Source organism: Pristiophorus japonicus, chromosome 3 (genome assembly GCF_044704955.1).
Source record: "Pristiophorus japonicus isolate sPriJap1 chromosome 3, sPriJap1.hap1, whole genome shotgun sequence".
Taxonomy (NCBI): Eukaryota; Metazoa; Chordata; class Chondrichthyes; family Pristiophoridae; genus Pristiophorus; species Pristiophorus japonicus.
The window spans coordinates 244,598,677-244,618,204 of record NC_091979.1 but is presented as its reverse complement, the minus strand read 5'-3'; the positions used below and the strand labels follow the sequence as shown (position 1 = coordinate 244,618,204).

At 43.5% G+C, this 19,528-nt stretch overlaps 1 protein-coding gene across 1 annotated transcript in view; it reads right to left on the bottom strand.

The window, feature by feature from the left end:
- Positions 1–19,528, bottom strand: part of slf2 (SMC5-SMC6 complex localization factor 2) — a 107,814-nt gene that overhangs the window by 59,219 nt on the left and 29,067 nt on the right. Inside the window, exons 2-3 of the mRNA XM_070876488.1 lie at positions 7,930–7,973; positions 691–1,406 (exon numbers count right to left, since the gene is read on the bottom strand). Coding sequence (XP_070732589.1) covers positions 691–1,406; positions 7,930–7,973 — 760 coding nt within the window. The remainder of the gene's footprint in view (positions 1–690; positions 1,407–7,929; positions 7,974–19,528) is intronic.

The window sequence follows — 19,528 nt, the reverse complement described above, 5'->3', positions numbered from 1 at the left end:
TGAAAATTAAAGATGCTCAGTCACCCTATCCTTAATTATAAAGTGAAACAATCTGTCGTGGCATCAACAATGCAACGCACCAGCAAATCTTTGCAAATAAAAAAAACTGAAGAAAGCCTCACTGCTCATTCTTCATGTACAATTCTAGTTACAGCCACGTAACATAACAGTAAAGGTCAGTTATTTTACTATCTAGTACTGGTACAGGGGTTCTAAAATAGGAGGCCATATCCTAAATTCAAGAAAGGGAAAGAAGCAGCAAGAAGCCAAAGACTTCAGGAGAGGCGAGAAAATTGGTGAGGGGAAAAAGGGGGAAACGGACTTGAGAATCAGGCCAATAGTGTGTTGCTAATGTGGCTTTCAAATCAGTGCAAACGACAATAAGGTGAGGGTCTCCTTTGATAGTCGTTGTGAGTCCTATGAAGCGGATACAACGACTGTTAACCACACTCCAGCTTCCAGGGAATTCAAGTCTACAACCACATAACTGTATTTAAGATCATCTAGCTATAATCAGTCGCAATCAGGAAAGTCATATAGATTGACTGGGCGGCAAACAAATACTACTGAGCACTGGGTGGGGTGGGGGGAGAAATTTTAGCATACATAAAATGCACGTGCACACAAACATTAAAACCGAGGAGGGGAGCAGGAACAACACAAGGGTCCTGGTTAAGTTACTCAACTTGCCTGTTTTATGGTGCCCCCTGAAAAAGAATTGGCTGAAGAATACGAAGAATGGTTTCCTTTCTGCAACCTAAGTTTCCGTAGTTCTCGTGCCCTTTTATAGGCTTGAAGTGTATTCTGAAAATCATTGTTGAATAATCCGTGCCGCTGCTGTAGCCTCCTTGGAGATAAGCGAGGTTGCATGTACCAAGGCGTACTGTCTGAGCGGTTTGTGCCATTAGTATACTTCAAAACATCGAGTGACCCTGGTGGCGACATGATCGGCTGGTTCGGTAGGGACCGATGCCACAAGGTAGCACTTCGATAGTCGTCTGCATTGCATTTGGAACTTAAATCTTCCTGCGTTGCCGAGGCGACTTGCGGATTGGAAGATCGTTTAACGTTTTTCCCATGCTCCTGGACTACAGTATTCTGGGAGGGATACTGGCTGGAAGGCAAGAACAGTCTTCGCACAATCACTCGTGGAGAGCCAGGGTGCTGAGTAACCTGGCATTTAACGACACCTCCCATGCTTTCTTTTTTCTCCGAGTTTAAGACACCTTTCATAAAAGCCTCTAGCACAGGGCTTCTCTGAGGTGTTGAGGGCAAATGCACGGATCTTCGGGATTTAAATGAAGGCGTCTTGTTAAAATGTTTTTGGAACGGTTCAGTATTCTGTAATGCAGAGGCGCCATCGGTGCCTCCTCTTCGAGGCGAGCCCAAAATCAATCTGTCCTTTCCTATGTGGAACAAAAAGGCAAAGAGTTAGAGGAAAAGGCATCAATTGGAACTGAATCGATTATTTTAAGAAATTACACAATTACAACAACTAGCCGTTATATATCCTTTAACGTAGCAAAACATCTCTCAGCTCTTCACGGGAGCGTAATCAGACAAAACGTGACACTGATCCAAAGGAGGAGGGAGACATTAGGATAGGTGGCCAAATGCTTGGACAAGGAGGTAGGTTTTAAGCAGCATCTTAAAGCAGGAGAGAAGAGGAGAGGCTAAGAGTTTGGGGAGGGAATTCCAGAGCTCAAGGGCTAGCCAACTGAAGGCACGGCTCCCACTGTGGAGGATGCAGGAGGCTAGAGTTGGAGGATTGCAGAGAACTCTTGAGGGTTGTAGGTCTAGGAGGAAGTTAGAGATTTTGGGGGGGGGGGCCCGGGTAAAGAAAGAAGAGGCCATGGAAGAATTTGAGCACAAGGACGAGAATTTGTTTCATCGATGTGTTGGTGGACTGGGCAGTAATGTAGGTCAGGAGTGATGAGTGAACAGGTGAACATGGGTGATTGGTGTCAGTTAGGGTATGGGCAGCAGAGTTTTGGATGAGCAGAGTTTTGGATGAGCTGAAGTTTATGGAGGGTGGAAGATGGGACGCCACACAAGTTGTACTCACACAGCTACATCCTTGAGCAGAAAATTAACAGGTTCTTGTACATAATTAGCACATCGAGCCTCTGCACATATAATCATCATCATCATAGGCAGTCCCTTGGAATTGAGGAAGACTTGCTTCCACTATTAGCATGATTCTTAGGTGGCTGTACAGTCCAATACGAGAACCACAGTTTCTGTCACAGGTGGGACAGACAGTGGTTGAAGCGAAGAGTAGGCAGGGAGCCTGGTTTGCCTCACGCTCCTTCAGCTACCTGCGCCTGATTTCTGCATGCTCTCGGCGACAATACGCGAGGAGCTCAGCGCCCTCCCGGATGCACTTCCTCCACTTAGGGCGGTCTTTGGCCAGGGACTCCCAGGTGTCAGTGGGGATGTTGCACTTTATCAAGGAGGTTTTGTGGGTGTCCTTGTAACGTTTCCTCTGCCCACCTTTGGCTCGTTTGCCATGGATGAGTTCAGAGTAGAGCGCTTGCTTTGGGAGTCTCGTGTCTGGCATGCGAACTATGTGGCCTGCTCAGCGGAGTGTTTCCATGCTGGGGATGATGGCCTGGACGAGGAGATCCCAGGGGATTTGTAAGATCTTGGGGAGACATTGTTGGTGGTATTTCTCCAGCGACTTGAGGTGTCTACTGTACATGGTCCATGTCTCTGAGCCATACAGGAGGGCGGGTATTACTACGGCCCTGTAGACTATGAGCTTGGTGGCAGTTTTGAGGGCCTGGTCTTCAAACACTCTTTTCCTCAGGCAACCGAAGGCTGCACTGGCGCACTGGAGGCGGTGTTGGATCTTGTCATCAATGCCTGCTCTTGTTGATAGGAGGCTCCCGAGATAAGCGAAGTGGTCCACGTTGCCCAGGGCCGCGTCGTGGATCTTGATGACTGGGGGGGCAGTGCTGTGCGGAGAGGACAGACTGGTGGAGGACCTTGGTCTTACTGATGTTTAGCGTAAGGCCCATGCTTTCATACGGCTCGATAAATATGTTGACTACGTCCTGGAGTTTAGCCTCTGTGTGCACAGACGCAGGCGTCGTCCGTTTACTGTAGCTCAACGACAGAGGTTGGAGTGGTCTTACATTTATAACTATCAAGCCAGAAAGAAGGAGGTGGTTAACACTATGGCGATCATAAATCAGTGCAGTGAACCATGCTCTTTTCAACTTCAGGCAGGTCTCCAGCATGTTGGAGACAACTGGTTCATGCAGATACAGTATAATGTTGGAAAGTGTGAGGTCATGCACTTTGGCAAAAAAAAAAAAATCAAACAGCAAGTTATTATTTAAATGGAGAAAGTTTGCAAAGTGCCACAGTACAGCAGGACCTGGGGATATTTGTGCATGAAACGCAAAAGGATAGTGTGCAGGTACAGCAAGTGGTCAGGAAGGCCAATGGTATCTCGGCCTTTATTGCAAAGGGGATGGAGTATAAAAAAGCAGGGAAGTCTTGCTACAGCTATGTAAGGTATTGGTGAGGCCACACCTGGAATACTGCGTGCAGTTTTGGTTTCCATATTTACGAAAGGATACAACTTGCTTTGGAGGCAGTTCAGAGAAGGTTCACTAGTGTGATTCCAGGGATGAGGGGGCTGATTTATGAGGAAAGGTTGAGAAGGTTGGGCCTCTACTCATTGGAATTCAGAAGAATGAGAACGTGATCTTATCAAAACGTATAAGATTATGAGGGGGCTTGACAAGGTGGATGCAGAGAAGATGTTGCCACTGATGAGAGACACTAGAACTAGAGGGCATGATCTTAGAATAAGGGGCCACCCATTTAAAACTGAGATGAGGAGGAACTTCTTCTGAGGGTTGTAAATCTGTGGAATTCACTGCCTCAGAGAGCTGTGGAAGCTGAGACATTGAATAAATTTAAGACAGAAATAGACAGCTTCTTAAACGATAAGGGGATAAGGCGTTATGGGGAGAGGGCAGGGAAATGGAGCTCAGTCCATGATCAGATCAGTCATGATCTTATTGAATGGCAGAGCAGGCTCGAGGGGCCATATGGCCTACTCCTGTTCCTATTTCTTATGTTCTTATGTACCTGAAAGAACTTGGCCTTGCAGTAAAGAGACTCACATTTACAAAGAAACCTACCAGCAATTGAATTTATGAGTGAGAAATGTATTACAAAGTATTTAAAGCACAGAATCAGGCCATTTGGCCCAACAGGTCCATGTAAAATGCATTAAAAAAATAGCATGACAAGAAAATTAAATAGAATGGTTCAGAAGCAATAAAATATGAAAGCATAAAATGTTGCCAATTGCAATGTTGCCAGGGTGCTCGGCAGTGGTCACAAAAAGTTTGGAGGTCAATAGACCCAAAGTGATACGAGTGCATTGCAGCAAGATCACCTGGCATAGTGTCGCATTGTGGTAATCTACAAGACACTAGGAGGAATTCAGATAAGGGTATAAGATGCTCCTATTTTTCAATGGCTGTATTATGAAAGGACGTGACTGCTGCTATCGAACCGGAAGTAGTCAAGCTTGCATAGTTGGGGTTTTTTTTAAAAATACGGTGAAGTTGAGCATGCAACCTGTTTAGATGATAGGAAAGATTTTTTTTTTAAAAAAGAGAAACATATTAAACTGGAGATAAAGTTGAGCGTGGATTGCTACTCGGAAAATGGTGCGCTTTTTAAATTTTATTTGCATTTCTTTGTAATAAAATTATTTCCAAGGGGGAAAAAAACGCTATAAGGCAGCTTTAAATAACGAGGATGTTTATTGGGCCAATCCAAAGAGAATGTTTTAATATTCATTTCTCTGGATTTCTTGCTTGTGTTTATTCTCAAATCGGAGTCTCCACAGAACTACAAATCTTAACTGCATAGATAAAATATTATAAATATAAATGGATTTTGATCAAAAGCAGATACGAGTTGGCATTTACGCAGACCCCCTTTTTACATCTGGGACCGTTATTCTTAATTTGGGACTTTCCAGTAGCTTCCGATTTGTTGGCAGGAGTTACTGATTATATAAAGACAGGCTAAGGAAGCCAGAACTATTTTCACTCGGAAGGTAAGCGATGGGGAAATGCAATTGTGAGCCCAATGTGACATCACAGACATTATGCAATCTGAGGTCACAATGGAAGAGGCAAGGGAAAAGGAGAGAAAGATGAGGGGAGGATGTTTTTTTCCCCCCCGAGCCTCCAATTCTGAATTTTTGCAGAGTAACTACCACTAGCTTTCGAAGCCTGTAAATTTGAAAAAGGAAGTTTTAATGCTGATGACAATCAAGAGGATGAGGGACAAAGACCCTGGGAAAACAGAGTGAGTGTTCAGGGGACATTGGTAGGATGGTTTTATCCCTGGAAAACTGCATTTCACAGCACAAAAACCATTGCTTCAGCCAAATTTGCCTCTTCATTGTGAAAATGATATCATTGTACATAGTATTACAGTGTTGCTCTGGATGGATGAATTAAGACAAGCCGAAGAGCTGTCTTCATCATTTCGAATCTGGTCATTTTACCTGCCAACATACACAGAGGGCAGATTCACTGAGTGGATGGGGAAGAAAGAAACTCCTTGCCGAATGCTGCAGATTTCAGGGATTTTATTAGCACTGCTGTCATAAACAGTGACTGCACTTCAAAAGTAATGACGTGACTGTAAAATGCTTAGGGACAAAGAAAGTTTGAGTTTTCTCTCTTACAAATATAGAAATGCACTCCAATATTTTCTTCTGTGTGCCCAACTCCCATTCCACACAACTGCGCAGCCTAAAAAAGTCTGATCCTAATCAGTTATCAACTTTTCAGCACTCTTAATATTTGAACCATTAAAAAAAAATAATTTCAAATGTAATTCAGTTACGCAGCTAATTGATTAAACATCAAGTTGCTGTCTTAACAGAAACATAGAAAATCGGTGCAGGAGTAGGCCATTCGGCCCTTCGAGCCTGCACCACCATTCAATATCATGGCTGATCATTCCCTCAGTACCCCTTTCCTGCTTTCTCTCCATACCCCTTGATCCCTTTAGCCGTAAGGGCCATATCTAACTCCCTCTTGAATATATCCAATGAACTGGCATCAACAACTCTCTGCGGCAGGGAATCCCACAGATTAACAACCCTGTGAGTGAAGAAGTTTCTCCTCATCTCAGTCCTAAATGGCCTACCCCTTATCCTAAGACTGTGTCCCCTGGTTTTGGACTTCCCCAACACCGGGAACAATCTACCCGCATCTAACCTGTCCCGTCCCGTCAGAATCTTGTATGTTTCTATGAGATCCCCTCTCATTCTTCTAAACTCCAGTGAATACAGGCCCAGTCGATACAGTCTCTCCTCATATGTCAGTCCAGCCATCTCAGGAATCAGTCTGGTGAACCTTCACTGCACTCCCTCAATAGCAAGAACGTCATTCCTCAGATTAGGAGACCAACATTGAACATAATATTCCAGGTGTGGCCTCGCCAAGGCCCTGTACAACTGCAGTAAGACCTCCCTGCTCCTATACTCAAATCCCCTAGCTATGAAGGCCAATATACCATTTGCCTTCTTTACCGCCTGCTGTACCTGCATGCCAACTTTCAATGACTGATGAACCATGACACCCAGGTCTCGTTGCACCTCCCCCTTTTCCGAATCTGCCACCATTCAGATAATATTCTGTCTTCGTGTTTTTGCCCCCAAAGTGGATAACCTCACATTTATCCACATTATACTGCATCTGCCATGCATTTGCCCACTCACCTAACCTGTCCAAGTCACCCTGCAGCTTCTTAGCGTCCCCCTCACAGCTCACACCGCCACCCAGTTTAGTGTCATCTGCAAACTTGGAGATATTACAATCAATTCCTTCATCCAAATCATTGATGTATATTGTAAAGAGCTGGGGTCCCAGCACTGAGCCCTGCAGCAGTCCACTAGTCACTGCCTGCCTTTCTAAAACGGACCCATTTATCCCGACTCTCTGCTTCCTGTCTGACAACCAGTTCTCTATCCACGTCAGTATATTACCCCCAATACCATGGGCTTTGATTTTGCACACCAATCTCTTGAGTGGGACCTTGTCAAAAGCCTTTTGAAAGTCCAAATACATCACATCCATTGGTTCTCCCTTGTCCACTCTACTAGTTACATCCTCAAAACATTCCAGAAGATTTGTCAAGCATGATTTCCCCTTCATAAATCCATGCTGACATGGACCGATCCTGTCACTGCTTTCCAAATGCACTGTTTTATCCTTAATAATTGATTCCAACATTTTCCCCACCACTGATGTCAGGCTAACCGGTCTATAATTACACACTTTCGCTCTCCCTCCCTTTTTAAAAAGTGGTGTTACATTAGCTACCCTCCAGTCCATAGAACTGATCCCGAGCTGATAAGACTGTTGGAAAATGATCACCAATGCATTCACTATTTCTAGGGCCACTTCCTTAAGTACTCTGGGATGCAAACTATCAGGCCCCAGAGATTTATCGGCCTTCAAGTCCATCAATTTCCCGCCCAATAAGGATATCCTTCAGTTCCTCCTTCTCACTAGACCCTCGGTCCCCCACGTACTTTCGGAAGGTTATTTTTGTCTTCCTTCGTGAAGACAGAACCAAAGTATTTGTTCAATTGGTCTGCCATTTCTTTGTTCCCCATTATAGATTCACCTGAATCCGACTGCAAGGGACCAACGTTTGTCTTCACTAATCTTTTTCCCTTCACATATCTATAGAAGCTTTTGCAGTCAGTTTTTATGTTCCCGGCAAGCTTCTTCTCGCATTCTATTTTCCCTCTCTTAATTAAACCTTTGTCCTCCTCTGATGAATTCTAAATTTCTCCCTGTCCTCAGGTTTGCTGTTTTTTCTGGCCAATTTATATGTCTCTTCCTTGGAAAAAAATAATTCACATATACTAACCTGGAGCTGGATCTGGCTTGAAAAACTGAGTAATAACTTGGTTGCTGAATAAACAAGAAGAATAGACAATAATTAGAATGCCGTTCATCAGTGACAAGCAATACATCATAAAGTCCCAACATTTAAGATCACAATTGGTCAACCAGTGTTGTCACTGTGACATCAGTAAAGTGCAACGGGGTGTTTAAAATCTTCATCCTATGCCCAAGTCGAATGGTGCAAAAGAACACCTCTTCGACCACACTACATTAGGATGAAGTGCCAGTTAAAAACTAGTATTGCAGGCGGGAGCAATGAGCCAAGTTGACAAAGCAGTACCAAAACAATAAATAAGCCTAAAGACAGTCATTAAAGAGAGAGATAGAACATACAAAAATTAATAAATGAGTAATAGGACAACAAAAACTTGTATTTATATAGCAGCCTTAATGTAGTAAAACATCACAATGCTCATCACAGGAGTGTCATAAAACAAAATTTGACAGTGAGCCACATAAGGAGAAATTAGGGCAGATGACCAAAAGCTTGGTGAAAGAGGTAGGTTTTAAGGAGCATCTTTTAAAGGAGGAAAGAGAGGTAGAGGCACGGAGTGGTTTCGGGAGAGAATTCCAGAGCTTAGGGCCAAGACAGTTGAAGGCACAACCATCAATGGTGGAGTGATTAAAATCAGGAATGCTCAAGAAGGCAGAATTAGAGGAGCGCAGACATCTCGGGAGGAGGGGGGGGATTGTGGTGCTGGAGAGGAGAGAGATAGGGAGGGGCGAGGGCATGGAGTGATTTGAAAACAAGGATGTGAATTTTACAATCGAGGCATTGCTTAACTAGGAGTCAATGTAGGTCAGCGAGCACAGGGGCGAGTCAGGACATGGGCAAGTTTAAATGGGGTAGAATGTGGGAGGCCAGCCAGGAGTGTGTTGGAATAGTCAAGTCTAGAGGTAACAAAGACATGGATGAGGGTTTCAACAGCAGACGAACTGAGGCAGTAGCGGGGACGGGCAATGTTACGGAGATGGAAATAGGCGGTCTTCGTTATGGCGTGTATACATGGTTGGAAGCTCATTTCAGGGTCAAATAGGACACCAAGGTTGCAACAGTCTGGTTCAGCCTCAGATAGATGCTAGGGAGAGGGATGGAGTCAGTGGCTAGGGAATGGAAGTTATTACAACTTTTCTTTACTGGGGGGGGAGGGGGGTAGAGGTGAGAGGGAATAAAGAGAGGAGACAACAGCCATCTGATTCAGACAGTTGGTATACAGATATAAATTGTCAACCAATTGCTGCACAAATTTAGAGTACCTTTGGAAGTTATTACTCCCTCGGTACACCAAAATGAAAACTCTCCCTTGTGAAATTTACATGTGTTTTTCTGGAAATTATATTGCAAACCCAATTTCAGAATTTGGGGAGGAGGTGCTTAGCAAAAAGAAACACCCTCTCTTTTTCCTCTTCCCCCTCCAGTTATGATGTCAGGATTGTATAATGTCCTTGATCCCTCAGTAGGCTTGTTAACTTACGTGATATCACACTGGACTCACATTTGAAAAACAGCTCACAAATTACGTCGAGCTTGTTAATGAAATGAGAATTAAATTCCATACAATATATAAAATATTGCTCCAAAGATCCATTTTAGTTAAAAACATACTTTGCCTTTTTTCCCCCAGCATGTACACATCAGACAGTTGGATTGAAAACTACCATTCGAATCCAAGATTTAGAAACTGCCTAACTTAGCTCACCTTTGAATAACCAGTCGAAATTACATCAATATTTATCGAAATCAAACGACAACTGCAGTAGAGTGAAGTGTAACTACTTGCCACAATCGTGAGGTCAGTCACAGATGTGCTAACTACTTTGATTAACACCGATAACACAAAACCATGACAAGTATTGAGGATTGTAGAATTCATTGGATAAGTACTATTCTTCACAAGTCTAAATGTGACAGAACAATCTAGGTATACCAATAGCTCAATAATGGGTATTGCTTCGTGTCAAATGACTCCAATGTCTAAGATTACAATACAGTTTAGCAACGTTAAAGTTTACAATCTTTATTCAACACATCACTGATCAATTTTGATTGAGCACTGCCACAGACTGGAGGTCCCGCGCAGATCGCTCACCAACCTTTACATGAAAGAAACCGCGCATGCATGGAAAGATGAGTGGGCCATGCAGCCAGTTAAAGGGACCGTGCATGAAAAAAAAAATAGAGTACAGAATCCAGCCAGCCTTCTGCTGATTCACGTTGCAAGACATCTTTTTGCAGGAGATTAGCTGTTGGGCAGTATCTACTTTTCTCTGGTCTGCTTGACCTTCACACCAGGCAAGTCTGTTGGAAGTCATCATCTGTAGCCAGTGTCTTTCTTCAGCAGACTTCTCATCCTATCTTCATTATCCTTTTTCATGCATTATTTCTCTGCATTAACTTTTTTCCTTATAGCTCTGAAGCTCCTTTGTACGCTTTTCTATATTGAAGGCGTTACATAAATGCCAGTTGCTGTTACTTCATTCTGTGCTCAGAAAATTAAGCCAATAACTAAATTGATACGTTATCAGTTTATTTATCTACAATTGAAGACTTAACCTTACTTCCATTCAACACTTCCTTGTTTCCCCTGCTTGCTGGGAAATCCTTGCTTTTGCTGCAACATCTGAAGTGACCAAAATACACCGGTTTTCCTAAAGCTCAAAACAGAGTGGCCCTTTTTTTCTAAACTGTCTCGTATTCACATATTTGAACTATTCAATATCGCAATGCCTTATGAGGCAGAATAGTTTTCAATACATCCGCCTGGAAAGCGTCTCACCCCAATCAAGAAAACAGCCCTCACTCACTTTACAGTGCAATTAGTTTTTTTTTTAAATGATACATGCACATTTCTTTCTAGAAATGAAAGCAACACCTAAATGACTGAACAGAGATAGCCCAGTAAAATGACTATACAGCTCAACTACAACAACTTGCACTGAAGCACAGTGGGCCAGAAAGGTCAGTGTCCCTGAGGATTTACATAGAAATACAGACGTTATATTACAGAAACAGGCCATTCAGCCCATTTCCGTTTTTACCCACCACATGAGCGTAGTGCAAATCACATGTACCCAGTCTGTTCCTATATACCTTCATGTCCTTTTCTTTCATCCACCTGGCCAATATAATCTTGAATGTTAACACAGTAGCTGCCTCAACCACCAATCCTGGAAGTAAATTCCATACCCTCAAATTGCTACGTTTCTCATGTTCTTTGTCCAAAACCTTACATTTCATCTCGTATGGCACCTTATTCTCACCCCCTCATCAACTGAAACAATCTTATCTACCTTGTCTCATCTTTTCAGAATTTTAATCATATCCTGGGAGAACCTTCACCACAAGGACTGCAGTGGTTCAAGGTGGAGGCTCACCACCATCTTCGAGGGCAATTAGGGACGGGCAATAAATGCTGGCCTTGCCAGCGACACCCAGGTCCCGTGAACAAATTTTTTTAAATCCCAAAGATCTGCTATTCTGTTTTAGTGATGTTGGTTGAGGGATAAATATTGGCCAGGACACTGGGAAGAACTCCCCTGCTCTTCTTCGAAATAATGCCATGGGATATTTTACATCCACCTGAGGGGGCAGACAGGGCCTCGGTTTAAAGTCTCATCTGAATGACTGCACCACCCTCAGCATGGCACTAGAATGTTAGCTGAGATTTTGTGCTCAAGTCCCTGGAGTGGGACTTGAGCCCACAACTTTCTGACTCAAGCGAGAGTGCCAACAACTGAGCCATGGCTGACACTGTAACCAACTATAAGCTTTTTTGATAAAAGCATCACAATTTAATGCCAACATTACAAAGGATTCGCAGATGATGCACCAACTCTATCATTAACTGCTGCTCACACATGAAACAATGATTTCAAGGCCACACTATAAATATGGAGCACTTCAAAAAATAAACTGAATTAAGAGCTTAATTTCTACTGTTTTAGCACTGCAGCCAACCGAAACTCAATTTTCAGAGATTGACGTTATGGTTTAAAGCCAGAACGAAGGATTATGGTCATTTAAAATATTTATACCCAATTTCTAAATCCTGATGTTGTGGCACCATTTTAAAGTCATCTGAGTCTTTGTTTCTCCTCACTGTCCCTTTTATCGCCCCCAATGCACATATGTTGCTCTTATCAGTGCAATTGTTTTACATGCCCTACAGTGCCCCTCAGAAAATGACTAAAACCACAATTTAAAAAACAGTCCCACATTTTTAGTAAGGAGATTTAGGGCAAACCCATTCTCTTCTGGTTTGTATACGGGGATTTTGGCAGCTAATGCTTACAGGACAAAGTACAGTTTACTCCTGCTGACACTCATTTTTGCCTAAAAATTTGAATTAATTCAAATCAACTAACAATAAAACAGCACAGGAGCACGTTTCTGTTTCAAAAAGCTTTCTGTCAATATAGACCTGGCTGCTTGCGTGGACATAAAGCCCTCTGATTAATGATATTATTTTGGAAGGGATACCTAAAGATTGTTACAGGAAACAGAGTCATTGAGCCAAAAGCCTCTTTCCAAATCAATATAGGCAATATATAGCAGCTCATTGTCTTTGCGTTGTGTGGCTGCCACCTGCCGTGGTGTAAATTGTCTGGTCAATGGTGGACATATTCTCTGAAACCCTACCTGATTGGGGTGTTTGTCTGAGGGTTCTTGAGAGCAAGCATCAACCAAGCAAATACTTTAGCCACTGCTTACATTAGGATGATGACAACCCGTGTAGTTGGCAGTCTGTTTTAATTCCCTTGTCTTTGTAAAAAGAAATGCACGAGGTAGCCTTGGCGCCATTGGAGAGGAACAATTGAATCAATCCGCGCTTATGTAAATAGCAGGAGCAGGCAATCTTCTTCAGCGTATTTAAAAAAAAAAGACTTGGATTTATTTGCACCTTTCAAGACCTCGGAACGTCCCACAGTGTTTCACAGCCAATGAAGCACTTGGAAGTGTAGGCACTGTTGTAATGTAGGAAACGCGGTAGCCAATTTGTGCACAGCAAGCTCCCACAAACAGCAATGTGATCATGACCAGATAATCTGTTTTTGTTAAGTTGGTTGAGGGATAAATATTGTCCAGAGCAACAGGGATAACTCCCTTGCTCTTCTTGGAAATAACGAGATCTTTTACATCCACCTGAGAGTAGACGGGGCCTCAGTTTAATATCTCACCTAAAAGATGGCACCTCCAACAGTGCAGCACTCTCAGCACTGCACGTCAGCCTAGATTTTTGTGCTCAAGTCTCCAAAGTGGGACTTGACCTCAGAACCTTCAACCTTCCGGACTCTGAGTTCAGGAGTTCTGGAGGGATGAAACATATGCTGCAGCTTTATCCCATCCTTCAATTTGACTACAGCTTCTTTAATATCATGAGGGGCCTCGGACAATAACAGAGTGTCAATTCTTGTAGCTCTGGCTCGAGGTGGAACACATGTACGGATGTGAGCAGCTCACATTGACATCTGCCCATTGTCTCAAGATAATGGGGCACCTTCCTTCCCAGAAAAGCCATCCACAGATACACATGGTATAGCAACGATGGAACTACCAAATTAAAAATAGACCATATTATTACAAACACTTGCTGACGTGCAGTTGATAATGCCCGGGTCTTCAGACACGCTGAGTATAGCAACTCGGACCAGTGTTGTCTTGCAGCTCTGAAGTTTAAAAAAAATTCTAATCTCCCCAGAGGCTCAGCCATCCAATGGCTCAAAATCTCTCACATCACCATTAGTTCCAACAGCTTTTAGGTACTGGCAGAGCCCACAGACAGACTGGGCTACTTTTAGAGATGGGAGCTGCGGCACTGCAGAAGATACCTTAGGCGCTTCAAATGATGAGACGCTCAACCTGGTTGAGTGTTGTAGGAAGGCAAAACTCAGCTTGGGGAGCGGAGATGACAGAAAGAGAGGCATTGAGAGACCCAAGACCTACCTAATACTACTTTAAGAGGCAGATATAGTAAACTCCAGAAAAAAAGACACCCAGCCCTCAAGTAGCCCCACAGCAGCTGCCAATGGAGACCTGTTGACCAATTGTAAGGAACAACTAGACCAATGATGCTCTTTGAGTGGATTAGTAAAATCTCCACACTCTTCCATAGACTGCCTCTATCAAACAAGTTGATAGAACCATTCTAGGTCAGGTAGAAGTATCTTTACAGATTATCTTCAGGGATAGGAGGCCACATGATAAACATTGCGCTTTATAAATCTGCAACCTTCTGACCTGTAGCTGTTCATTAACAAGTTACTGAAAAGAACATCGAGAATGGATCAACAAACAAAATACTGCAGCTGCTGGAAGTCTGAAAGCAAGAACAGAAAAAGCTGGAAATGCTCAGTAAGGCATCAGTTACCTTTTCAGGCTTAGACCCCTCAGGACTGAAATTATGACAAGATGTACAGCATCTGGCGAATACTCTGCCGAGTCAGATTTTCTTGCTTCCTTTCCTACACATCCCCAGCTATTCACACACACACACACACACACACACACACACACACACACACACACACACACACACACACACACACTGCACCGCTCATTATTTCTGCCTTTGTCTCCTGCTAAGGAGCATCACTTCTACTATGTTCTCCAGCCAAGCACTACAGATGATATTCTATTTCCATCCTTCTCCTTTCCCTTGTTCTGTTCCTCTTTTAATTGCTATAAATCTGCAATATCCTCCAGTCCTCAGGAAGGCTTTAAAACCTATAACGTCAATCTTTGTTTCATCCACTGATGCTGGTTAACCTGCTGAGTTTTTCCAGCTTCTTCAGTTTTAATTTTCAAGAATAGATCAGTCAGGAAGAGATCTTTTGCAGACACTGGGAAGGGAAGATACATTTGAATGTTCAAACATCAATTTAAACAGCATTATGTGCAATATCGTTGTGGTCAATTGGCACATTCAAAACTGGTAAACTGTTGCACAACTATTTGAGAAAATAGTAGACGTTTTTACTGAGGCCTACGAGAGCATGGGCCTTATGCTAAACATCCGGAAGACAAAGGTCCTCCACTATTCTGTCCTCGCCGCATAGCACTGCCCCTTGCTAGTCATCAAGATCCACGGCGCGGCCCTGGACAACGCGGACCATTTCCTATACCTCTGGAGCCTCTTAACAAATGCAGACGACGAGATTCAACACTGCCCCCAATGCGCCAGTGCAGCTTTCGGCCGCCTGAGGAAAGGAGTATTCAAAGACCAGGCCCTCAAAACTGCCACCAAGCTCATGGTCTACAGGGTTGTAGTAATACCCACCCTCCTGTATGGCTCAGAGACATGGACCATGTACAGCAGACACTTCAAGCCGCTGGAGAAATACCATCAACAATGTCTCCGCAAGATCCTACAAATCCCCTGGGAGAACAGACGCACCGTTAGCATCCTTGACCAGGCCAACATCCCCAGCACTGAAGCACTGACCACACTTGATCAGCTCCGCTGGGCAGGCTACATGTGTCTAGCATGCTAGACACGAGACTCCCAAAGCAAGTGCTCTACTGAGAACTCTTTCAAGGCAAGCGAGCCAAAGTGGACAGAGGAAACGTTACAAGGACACCCTCAAAGCCTCCTTGATAAAGTGCAACACCCCCACTGACACCTGGGAGTCCCTGACCAAAGACCACCTTAAGTGGAGGAATTGCATCCGGGAGGGCGCTGAGCACCTCGAGTCTCATCGGCGAGAATATGCAGAAATCAAACGCAGGCAGCAGAAAGAGCGTGCGGCAAATCTGTCCCACCCATCCTTACCCTCAACGTCTATCTGCCCCACCTGTGACAGGGACTGTGGCTCTCGTATTGGACTGTTCAGCCAGCCAAGGACCGAGTTGAAGCAAGTCTTTCTCGATTCCGAGGGACTGCCTATGAGATGAGATTTGAGGGGAAAAAAACACACAAAAGATCACAGAAATCCTTCAAATTCAATCCCTGTACTTTTCCTCACACAGAGCACATCATGGCTGAAACTCCAGTGCGGTGCTGAGGGAGTGCTGCACAGTCGGAAGTGCTGTCTTTCAGATGAGATGTTAAACCGAAGTCCCACCTGCTCTCTCAGGTGGACGTAAAAGATCCCAGGGCACTATTTCTAAGAAGAGCAGGGGAGTTATCTTACCGGTGTCCTGGCCAATATTTATCCCTCAAATTAACATAACAAAAACAGATTATCTGGTCATTATCACATTGCTGTTTGTGGGAGCTTGCTGTTTGCTAATTGGCGGCCATGTTTCCCATATTAGAACAGTGACTACACTCCAAAAGTACTTCATTGGCTGTAAGGCACTTTGAGACATCTGGTGGCCGTGAAAGGTGCTATATAAAGGCAAGGCTTTCTTTCTTTAAACAATAGCATTAGCTCTTTAGTATATTAGTACCAAGACACTATTTCTGGGGATGGTAGACACACAAGCCAATATGCATTACTGTATACACATTTAATTTATCATCTCTGCTTGCAACCACCAACTTATATTTATATAGTGCCTTTAATGTAGTAAAACTTTCCAAGGCACTTAATTAACAGTGTTAAAACTTCAGTATTTCACCTTGCACAACTCCATGCTCAAAAGACACAACCCAAGTTTGAAACTACAACATGTGAGTTGCACAATGCGTTTTACACAAGTCACGTGGACACGAACATTCCCAACTAAACTGGAAGTCCTGCGCAGGCTGCTCAGTGGCTTTTACATGGAAGAAACCACGCCTGCCTGACAATTTGAATGGGCCATGCAGCCAATTAAAAGGGACCACGCACAAAAAAAAACATAATTGGAAGGAACATTGGTGGACGGTATGAAAATATGCCTCCCTGACACAAGATACTTGGGGTTCCAATAAATGTCACTATTACAGGAATTGGAGCTTAGAAGTGCCCATAGGATAAAGTAACATGGACCTGAAACTAAATATCCCTTTAATACTCTGAAATATCGCACAATCACTTCCTGCCACATAATGTTCTTCTGGGAATATTTTGTTACAATTGCCATAACAGCTACAATCGAAGGCCAATAGCAGAACAGCAGTGGCACAAACAACTGTACAATCCCAAACAGTAAAATCTGTCAACAGTGGAAATATTCAAGAACCTGGAGAGCGAAACCAAAACCACTGGCTCCAATAGTCCAGGAAAGATGCAACAGTTCACAGGCTTCAGCAGTCTTAAACCCTTCAATTGCATTTACATCTTCAAACACTACCATTCAATTATTCTGTATACAAGTCAATCACTTGACTAGTACCCATGGAATTATACTCCAGAATGGAAACACACTTGCTTCTTCGACAGCACCTCCCAAACCTGCGACCTCTACCATCGAGAAGGACAAGGGCGCAGGCGCATGGGACCACCACCACCTCCACGTTCCCCTCCAAGTCGCACATCATCCCGGCTTGGAAATATATCGCTGTTCCTTCATCGTCGCTGGGTCAAAATCCTGGAACACTCTCCCCAACAGCACTGTGGGAGCACCTTCACCTCATGGACCGCAGTGGTTCAAGGCGGCAGCAGCTCGCCACAAACCTTCTCAAGGGCAATTAGGGATAGGCAATAAATGCTGGCCTTGCCAGCGACGCCTACATCCCATGAACAAATAAGTAAAAACATTAGTATTTTTCATGTTAAAACTTTCCCTTTTTAAAATGTCGCTGGTGATGTTGCAGGCAGGCCTCCCATTCTGGGTTCAGCAGATTGCAACACTAACATACTCCTCCCCTATAATTTGACTATTTCAGACAGCCAATTGAACGCTGACAGGCATGTCAAATCTAACTATTGCATCAGTCGCACAAGCTAATCTGGAGGGTCATGAAGCCAGCTGAGTTCAGAGTACACCAGAGGGAAGAGCGCACTCTGGGGGCGGGGGGGCACGGCGGGGGAAGAGTGGAACAAGGCACATAGGATTGATTTTCTTCGCTACTTAGGTCATCCAACTGGATCTTCAGCCAGCATTTAAAAACACGAGTTTTAAATAAGGTGACAAATGTCAAATTAAGAGAAAAAAAGATTTAAAAAATGTTTTTAAAAAATTCAGAAGCTCAGTGGCTCAGTAATTAAAACCACCGTGTGGTCAGAGACCAGAAGGGTTCCTGGATTTAATCGCCTGCCTGTGCCGAGACAGTAGGAGCAACAGTCGATGCAAAACAATTGTCCTTGGCACGCAAACTCTGATGGAGGTGGGAGGGGAGCCAGAAAGAAAAAAAATAATCAACCAGGGTTCCCACTCCTGATCTCTATCCTGTGACTGAAAATTCAATGTTGGAACGGCAGAATCAGCTTTGACTGCGATGCTCTCCACGGTTAAATAGCCAGCCAACACTTACATTTAGGCTCATACAAGAGGAATGGCTACATATGTGCAATGCCAAAACAACACTGATGCCCACTGCAGCAATCGGCACCTTTTAGGAGGGAGGAATTAGATCATTTTACACAAAATACATCTGTCTGCAATACAGCATTTCTGCTATTTCTACCAGACAAAGCCAGATCAAAGTCAGATATATATACACACACACCAGATTTGTCTAATTCCGAGCTTCCCAAACTTTAATTATTGCGTACCTGCTGCCAGGTCTACCAGCTTCCCGTGATCCCCTACCAGCATGCAGGTTTAATATTTTAACCTCTTTAATGCCCAAACATTGTACAAAGTGTACCATGATTGGAGGCGAGGGCTCCATATGTGTGCTCTCATTGGTACAACTTGAAGTAAAGTAATTCCTGTATATAACAAATTCCCAGAGTTTCAATGCTTCATCTGAGTAGCCTATTATAAAAATGCTACAACTAAATAAAATAAAGTCCACCATTATAGACAATTCCTGCCGCGTACCCGTACCACATCCCACCACCCCCCCCCAACCTGCCCCGAGATTTCTTGCATACATTACCAAAGTTAGCTGCCCTCTCAACTCAGCTTATTGTATACTATAATACTCATGCCGTTCTTGAACTATATATTATCTAAAATTAAACACATCCATTCATCTAATGGTGCGCATTAATCAATCTATGCTTATCCATCTGCCTGTGCCAAAAACTGCTGGGAGTTAACTATTATCTGTATCTCCATATGTTAACATATTCGGTCCGTTAGTGGGAATTAGTTGCTGATTTTGACTCAGCCATTTCCACGCTAGAACAGGAGTCAGATTACCACAAATACTATTTTTCCATTACAAACCAACCATCTAAATTCAGAGAGATAGAAAATGCAGGCTAACTTCACTTTCTCACCTCTAAATTAGGAGCAAATGTCCATCTCAAATCTCAACCACAACTTTTTTTTTCAATAAATAAATTTTGCAATGTGGCCGGTTACATGCGTATTATCTTTCAGTGACATTTAGCCAAATTGTTTGTATGGATTTAAAGTTTTATTGCTAAGCAAAGTAATTCCTTGTACCCGACGAACATTCTTGGTTTGGTCACCATAGAAAGTGCAGGAACCTGCCAACAAAATGGGCCAGATTTTGCTATCGGTGGCAAACAAACAGTGCCAGACATTCATTACACTTGCCCACAGACTTTCTATGGGATTT